General features: G+C 32.2%; 1 protein-coding gene and 1 non-coding gene across 2 annotated transcripts; both read left to right on the top strand.

Annotated features, from left to right (window-relative positions):
* Positions 1–19: 19 nt before the first annotated feature.
* Positions 20–100, top strand: TRNAS-GCU (transfer RNA serine (anticodon GCU)). Its single transcript has one exon. It is a non-coding gene; the product is annotated as a tRNA-Ser (tRNA).
* Positions 101–2,290: 2,190 nt separating this feature from the next.
* On the top strand, positions 2,291–4,448 carry LOC102603379 (ribosomal RNA processing protein 36 homolog). Its single transcript, XM_006347249.2, has 2 exons — positions 2,291–2,405; positions 3,429–4,448. The coding sequence occupies exon 2, from the start codon at positions 3,474–3,476 to the stop codon at positions 4,212–4,214; it is 741 nt and encodes a 246-aa protein (XP_006347311.1). The 5' UTR covers positions 2,291–2,405; positions 3,429–3,473; the 3' UTR covers positions 4,215–4,448.
* Positions 4,449–8,356: the final 3,908 nt, after the last annotated feature.

The following is an 8,356-nucleotide window of genomic DNA, read 5'->3' on the forward strand; positions in this document are numbered from 1 at the left end:
TTGTGATCAAAGGCATAGAGTCGCTTTGGCCGAGTGGTTAAGGCGCTCGCTTGCTAAGCGAGTGGGATTCCCCGCGTGAGTTCTCGACTCACAGGCGACGATGTATTTTTTTTTGTCAAACTTTGTTTAACGCAATTTTATAAACTTGTGCTGTTTTGGTAAGATTGTATAAATAATTGAAACAATTTTAATAGTTTTACAATTTATAAGGTTTTATCTTTATAAGAAAATAGTTCAAAGCGCAAGTCCAAACAAAATGACGGGCCCTTAAGTTGGTTTGAAGAGTCACCTACTATATGAAATTGGTGTAATTAATAGGGTACTAATTACTAATCTAGTAATTACACAACCTAATAATTATACTAGTCTGTTTATTTGTTTATTTGTAAAAAGACGTACTTGAATTTGATTATTAGATACTCCTTGTGTCTTGAATTAGTTGTCCTCTTCCCTCTTTTTAAGAATCAAATTGTGTCTACTTTAATCATGAGATTTTTTTTATTGAATTGACAATATGAGAAAAGCTTCTGAGATGTAGTAATTCTCGTATGGTTTTTAAAAAAAATACATTTTAATTATAAAAAATAAAATAAAATAAATTCAACTTAACTTCAAAGATTAATCAAAATAACTATTGAAAGCAAAACATGGTAACTAATTTGAAATGAAGGAAGTAACTTCATGGGCTCAAATAAGATGGTCTTCTCGTAAAAAACGTGTTAGAAGAGATTTAAAGCCCGTTTGAATTAATAAAATGGTCTTCTTGTAGACGTTTTCTACACAATATACTAGAAGAGATTTAAATCCCATTTGAATGGATTTATAGCTTATGATTAAATTTAAAAAAATTATATCTTTTAATTTATTTTGACTTAAACCCAAGTTAAATCTCTTTATCATCTTATTCAAAGTCAAACACAAAAAAAATACTTAAAATTATTTTGGCTAAAAAAAAAAAAGCTAATCCAAACATGTGTTTGGTATTTATATTAGAGTCCGAGTAAATTTGAATTTGTACCAAAAAGTCCCTAACACTCTCTCCATACCCAAGAAAATTCAAATCCGAAATCTGTTGGTTAAAATTGAAGGAATATTTACGGGGAAATGATCAAAATGGTCCTTAATGTATGGGCTTTGATTCCATTTGGTCCTTAATATATGAACTTCATGGAAATGGTCCTTTATGTATTATAAATTGTGATCAATTTGGTTCTTAACTCTAAAATTAATATTTTATTTTTTTTGCCATCAAAATACACGGAATATGTAAAAGATGCGCTCGTTCAAGACTTTCCTTCCCCTGTTTCCAAAAATTCCAAAAGGGCACATCAAGTTTTTTTAACCTAAAGGGCAAAATCGCTCCTGACAAAATTAACGCCGTTACTCCTTTAAAAAACATAAAAATCGTTGACGATACAATTTATTTTTTTTCTTTAAAATTGCGGCTGTGAATTTTTTTTTAACAACGCTGCCTCAGCAGCGTATAAAAAATAAAAATAGCTGCTATAGTAGCCATTTTCTTAAAAAGTTTAAATTTTTTTATTAAAAATTCCCGAGGTGAGGACTGCTTAAAAAAATAATGGGAAATTGCTGCCACGGCAGCGATTTCAGTAGAATTTTTTTTCCAATTGAGTTACTTTATAATTTTTTATTGTATACTTTTTGATTGCTAGCAGCAATTGGAAAATAATAATAAAAATTCTTACTGAAATCGTTGCTTTGGCAGCGATTATTTAAAAAGAATTTTAAACTAAAATCCCTACACATGGAGCGATTTCCCATTATTTTTTTAAGCAATCCTCACCTCGGGAATTTTTAATAAATTTTTTTAAAGAAAATGGCTGCTATAGCAGCTATTTCTATTTTTTAAATGCTGCTGGGGCAGCGTTGTTAAAAAAAAATTCACAGCAACGATTTTTATGTTTTTTAAAGGAGTAACGGCGTTAATTTTGTCAAAAGAAAATTGCTCCGTCAGGAGCGATTTTACCCTTTTGGTTAAAAAAAATTTAATGTGCCCTTTTGGAATTTTTGGAAATAGGGGAAGGAAAGTCTTGAACGAGCGCATCTTTTACATATTCTGTGTATTTTGACGGCAAAAAAAAAAATATATATATTAATTTTAGGATTAAGGACCAAATTGATCACAATTTATGATACATAAAGGACCATTTCCATCAAATTCATATATTAAGGAGCAAATAGAATCAAACCCATACATTAAGGACCATTTTGATCATTTTCTCGAATATTTACAGTCCACGGCAACCTAGTTGGTAAAGAGCTTTTTATTTTATTTTCTAGTGATTTGGGCCGAGACAAGTTACAGGAAAATACCCTAATAACTCGAAAACGCACGCTGAACTGAAGGTTCCCTATTGCTCCGCTGCAGCTCTTCACTCTTGAAGGTACCAAACAATTTCTAACTCTTTAATCCTTTTTGCCCATATATTTGATTATATACTTAGGTTTTGTGTTAATTTGGGTAACTTCACTGTGAAATTCATGTGTTTTTGTGTTTCAAACAAGGTAAAAATTTATACTTAGGTCAATTTTTATTTATGAATTCTGCCTTATTTAGTCTGTTTATTGGCGAGAATTTCTCCTTCTTTTTTTTTTGTTTTAAATCAGCGATTGTATTGATGTAACTTCGTTTTTGTTGGATCTGTTTGTGCGACTTGCTTTCTTGTGAAAGCTTACCCAGTTTGGTTTTGCTCTGCACATGTATGTATGTAATTCTGTTAAATTGTTTGAATATCGTAATTCAATGTGCAAAGTAGGAATAAGGATGAGTTTGTCGAAAAAGAATTGTTCTTTATTGCCTTTTGCTTTAACAGGTTATTTGTATTAGTGAACTTAGCAAGATGAGTGCTAGACCTTTCTAAGGTCCTGTATTTGTAACTTTGAAAGACCTTTCTGAGTTAATGTATCTAGTTAAATAGAATGTCATGTTCGGGAAGACATATTGTGTTGCCTTTTTCAATCTCTTTGGGAGATTGGAGCTTTGCCCCTTTTAAATGAGTACTAGCTGTTGAATTAATTGACTGAAAGTCCACAAGGTGGGAGTAGGGGACGTGCTTAGTGAAACATGGAGATGTCATCAGGTGCACATCCTATACTAGTTGCGAGTGATATGAATCTGGTGGTAGGCTTAGACTGGGGATTTGTGCTTGTTGGAGGTAGCAGGCTGCTTGATGGATTAGTAGAGCTGTCAAGATGTCATGTGAACTTGACCTGAACCATTGTTGTCAAGGAAGAAAACATTTGACTTAAATTGAGTGTTTACTTGCATTTTAGTCTTGCTAAGTTGGCATTGGCTTTTTTTGTATGCCGATTGCTGGCTAGTACGTATTCTTCTGTTTTAACTATTGAATTGTGTTATATGCTACTATTGTTGGGGTTCTTCCTTACTCCTCCCAATCTTTGTACAGCAAAGTTCTCAACTTCTTTTACTCTAGCGAAATCAAATTGTTGAGATGAGAAAAGACAGGCCAGCTGTTGCAAGTTCAAGTAAAATAAGATTTGATGACTCTGATCAACATGAATCTTCATCTGAAGACGAGGAGGAGAAGGGGATAGAGGAGGAGCTTGCTGATGTGACCTTTGAAGAATTGCAGAGAGCACGGTCTGATGGGTCGGCTACAGTGTATAGGAAGCTTAATTCGGAAGGAAAAAGTAGCCGAGCTAACAAGAACAGGCCAATGGAGATGAGTAGCAAAAAGCCAGTAAGCCGATTTAGGGAAATTATCCAAGTTCCTAAAAAGTCCACTCGTGACCCTCGTTTTGAGTCCTTAAATGGCCAGGTAGATGAAGAAGGGTTCAAAAAGAGATACAATTTCCTTTATGAGGATAATCTTCCAGCAGAAAAAGAGGATTTGAAGAAACAGATGAGGAAATCAAATGACCCAGAAGAGAGAAATGAACTGAAAAGTCGTGTTTCTTGGATTGACAAACAATTGAAATCGGCAGGAGTGAAGCACACTGAGAGAGAGATTCTGGCAGAGCACAAGAAGAAAGAGAGGGAAGCTGCTAAGCAAGGAAAACAACCTTATTATCTCAAAAAATCTGAAATTCAGAAACTCCAACTTATTGAGAAATACAAGTCACTCAAAGCAGCTGGCAAACTGGAATCATATATTGAGAAGAAAAGGCGCAAGAATGCTGCGAAAGACCACAGATTCTTGCCATATCGGCGTCCTGGTGAGCAAGAAAACTAGTGAAATGACATGTTTGTATGCTGTAGCAAATTTGTTTGCTTGGTTTTCTCCTCACAAATATGTAGAGAGCTTGCTTTTTAAGCATGACCATGTGCCTTTTCTTTTGTTACGTCAATTTTGTTATCGTTCAGCTGATTTCTATAGACTTAGTGGCTATACTTGCTGTAATTCAGAACCTGGACAGAGATGGTTAAATTATAATATTCACAATCTAGCAGTCCATCCTTCAAGTGACTCATTTTGTCTATTGTTGAATAGTTACTCTTTAATAGAAATAAGCTTGTCCATGATTAGTCGGGCTACATCCATTTCTTCCTAGTGTGGAAAGCCATTAGACATGTGTAGTGTGTTGAGAACAATTATGACGTCTAATATTAGGTGATTTCTTCCTATATGTCCAAGTCTTGATGGATAGAATTACCCAATATCTAGTGGGGATTCCATCAAATTAGTCGAGATGTGAGTAAGTTGGCTTAAACCCCACCCAATTTTCACCTTTGTATCAAACTCAATTCCCCCGGTGCTGTTTCAACACTGTCTAGTTCATGGTCAGGGATGAAAATTAGTTTCACTCCTTGAGTGAAGGAATCATTGATCTTGGGTTGGGCTCCTTAATTTGACAGGCCACTATTGCAATATGAGACACACAATTGGCTGGGCCTTTGTCCAATAGTAGAGATGGCTAAGAGTGTGTTATTGAAAGTTCAACTATATATTATTGAAAATATACAAAGCCGGGTGGAGGTTGAAGACCTGTGGGTTGTAAACTTCTTTTCTCGGAGAAGAAACAACAATGGTATCTCAGGAATAAGCATCGGCTAGTTCTGTCTCAGCAGCCGCGGTCTTTAAAACTATCAATATATATAATCTTAATCCTGCCTCCAAGGCCTAGCTCGAGTGGCAAAGGGTGGAGGATTTGTGGCTTAGGTCGCAGGTTCAAGCCCCACACCATGCAAAGCGAAGCCCGATATTTAAGTGGAGAAGGGTAGAGGGGCGGGCCCATTATCCATCGAGTTTAGAAGGCTGTGATTGGTCCAAAGGACGGTCATAGATGGATTTCTCGGTTATCAAAAATATATATATATATATAATCTTAATCCTTTTTAGTAGATCATAGTGATTAGTGATGTATATTAGCTTTTGAAATTCCATTCCCCTTTGATGTCCCTACTACATATTGGATAATCATTGCAGGAAAAAAAAGTATTGTGGTAGAAATTTACCACTCATTGTTTCGAGTTTCGACCATAGGAAATTAAAGAAAATAATTTTGGTATATTGAGATAGTGATACTTTTGGAAAAAAATATTATTTGATCTATAAATTGTAAGACGTTCAGTTAGGAAAACCCACAAGCTAAAACTTCAATTCTCATTCATACAAGTCTCTGTCCAATAGTGTCCAAGAAAGGCCATCAATCATAATCATAATATAATATAAATATAAATTTATAAGATGAACCTAAAATGAACCATCAACATCAAGATAAGGACCATGAACCAAATACTTCTTGAAATGATCATTCATTTTTGCCATTCACTAAGTTTTGTCCCCATACTAGTGATTCAATGCATTTTGGCTTAGTGCTCAATTTGTTACTTTCTTAGACAAAAATAGAACCAACAAGGCTTTGAGCCCAGCCAAGAGTGAGCTTCTTAATATTCTCTTCTCGCAGTCATTTTAACGAAAAAGGATGATTGTTAGGAAAAACCATCTAACAAAAATATTTATATGTTCTTGTTCATCCACGTGATTGTGTATCTCTTCTTTATTTTTAAGTGATAAAGGAGATGACAAAGGATATTTTTTTTACATCGCAGTCTCAATAATGAGTGTAAATTAATAATCAAGCCTATTCTTTAGTTTTGTGCGTGTCAATCTTTATCCCATTTTATCATATATATAGTTTTCTTTTAGTAGTATTAACTTTTAGCTTCCATCTACTTGGATGTAGAATATTTTACATCAAAGATACCTTTTTGGGGAGGAAAACTTTCGTATCAAACTGTCTTATGATTTTTTAAATTTATTTTTAACTTATGAATTTATTTTTCATTGATTGATAAGTAAATGAGAGTCGTATGTGACAGCAAGAGAAGCTAATTAGCTAGAGATGGATTATATTCATCATTTAAATTTGATGAGTTTAATTTTTAATAGTTTTATGTACTTGTAAAATTATCAAAATTTTAGTATATATATATAAACCGTTGTCGAAGAGGTTTTAGGGATAAACATTTGAAGGACTATAAATAAGAGAGCAATATTGAAAACACCTTTAAACTTGATGCAAATTATTAGTTGTCCCCGAACTATTGACAGCCCTAAAAACACCTCTTTACTTGACTAACTAAACTTAGATACACTCCTAATATGCTACATGACATAGCAAATGGTCTCAAACTCTTGTATGAGCATGAGTCTCTTAGTAAAAAGTCAAAAGAAGTGTTGAAAACACGCCTAAACTTGACAAGAATCAAACTCCAATTCAAGTGATTTGTGCCTTCTAGTTATGTTTTGAAAATGATTGGCCAGGTACCATGTATTCTAGACAAACAATGTACTAGGACTTAAAGTTTGTTTGATTAATCTTCTGAAATCACCTTATTTTTATTGAATTTTTTTTTTGTAAAAATAGTTTGTATTTGATCATAAATTTTAAAAATATTTTTTAATAATAATTAGTATTTGTCCAAACTTTTTAAAAAGGCTTTTAGGTGTAATTTGGAGAAAAAATTATGTTTTTAAGCTTCGAAAAATAGCATTTGATACTCAACAGAAACACTTATTTTCTTCAAAAAAAATTTTACTCAAGCATCTCTTCATCTTCTTTTTTTAATACTAATATTTTTGACCTATCAAAAACTTGGCCAAACATACTATTTGTATTAATAAAATAATATTAGTATCTATTTTACCAACAAAAACAAGTGATTTTTGAGGCTCTAAAAAAGTATTTCATCGATTGTTCCAATAAATGAAGGGTGATTGGTTGCTTTCCAACTTTATATTATTATATTTATATTGATATAAGCAAAGTCATTTTTTGGGGCCCTATGAATTTACTACTTAGATTTTTTTGCTGAGAACTTAAGATTGGTTCCCCCTACCCAACTCTTTTAATTTCCTCTCGTTTTAATTTTATTTCGAATGTCTTTGTATGGACTCACTCACCATTTGATGGTGAAGATGAGTGTGCTACCTAAATTCTTTTTGGTTTTTACGTGCGGTGAACTGGTGATTGATGTCTAATAATTTGAATTCATGCATTACATGCTATAAGATCATTTTTAAAGTCACGCTAAATTTTTTCCATTTTCACAAAAACTCGAAATCAAAATCTCTATTTCAATCATTCTATTATAACTCACGTAATCTAGTTATTTTATTATAGTAGCTTGTTAGAGTACATATAGAGAGTCGTGGGCCATTTGAGTATTTGATCAGCTTTTAGAGTTCATTTAGATTACAAATTAAAATAGGACGTGCATAAAATAGATGAAAGTACGGTAAATAGTGATTTTCTTAAATATCAAAACAGTGAAAAGTACTATATACATTTTTAAATGATGTCAAAATTTACTTTTAATTTATTGGGAAGCAAATATCAAAATTATGTACCAAGTCACTATTGGATCTATTGAAGGAGTAATTAGTGGTTCATAGACAAAATGAAATACTCAAATTATTCTACATGCTCTTCCGTCTCATATTAGATAAACATCTTACTAAAAATATTTTTTATTACCTGATTTATTAAATCAAGATAAAATTAATTATTTTTTCTCATTTTACCCCTACAATTAATATAGTCTTCTGAATGTGAACAATTCACAATACTAGCTATTCCTATACATTACGTATTTTTCTTAAAACTTACTTTTACGTACATTGATATGAACAAAGAGCAAGATGGTAAAATTATCATGAATTTATTAATGATTTTTTAATAATAGTATAAAATAGCAAAATGTCAATCTAATATGGAATGAAATTGAGTTATTTTTATTTAATCACACGGTATCTTAAATCTTAAGAAAGTAAAACTATTACGAAAAAAAGATAGCAAGTTTCTTTATCCTTCTATTTTACCAGTACTAATATATATATATATATATATATATATATATATATATATATAT

Source organism: Solanum tuberosum, unplaced genomic scaffold (genome assembly GCF_000226075.1).
Source record: "Solanum tuberosum cultivar DM 1-3 516 R44 unplaced genomic scaffold, SolTub_3.0 scf00087, whole genome shotgun sequence".
Taxonomy (NCBI): Eukaryota; Viridiplantae; Streptophyta; class Magnoliopsida; order Solanales; family Solanaceae; genus Solanum; species Solanum tuberosum.

Bases quoted from the DNA above. Each gene is read 5' to 3' on its own strand.
- LOC102603379 (XM_006347249.2), top strand. From the start codon at position 3,474: ATGAGAAAAGACAGGCCAGCTGTTGCAAGTTCAAGTAAAATAAGATTT.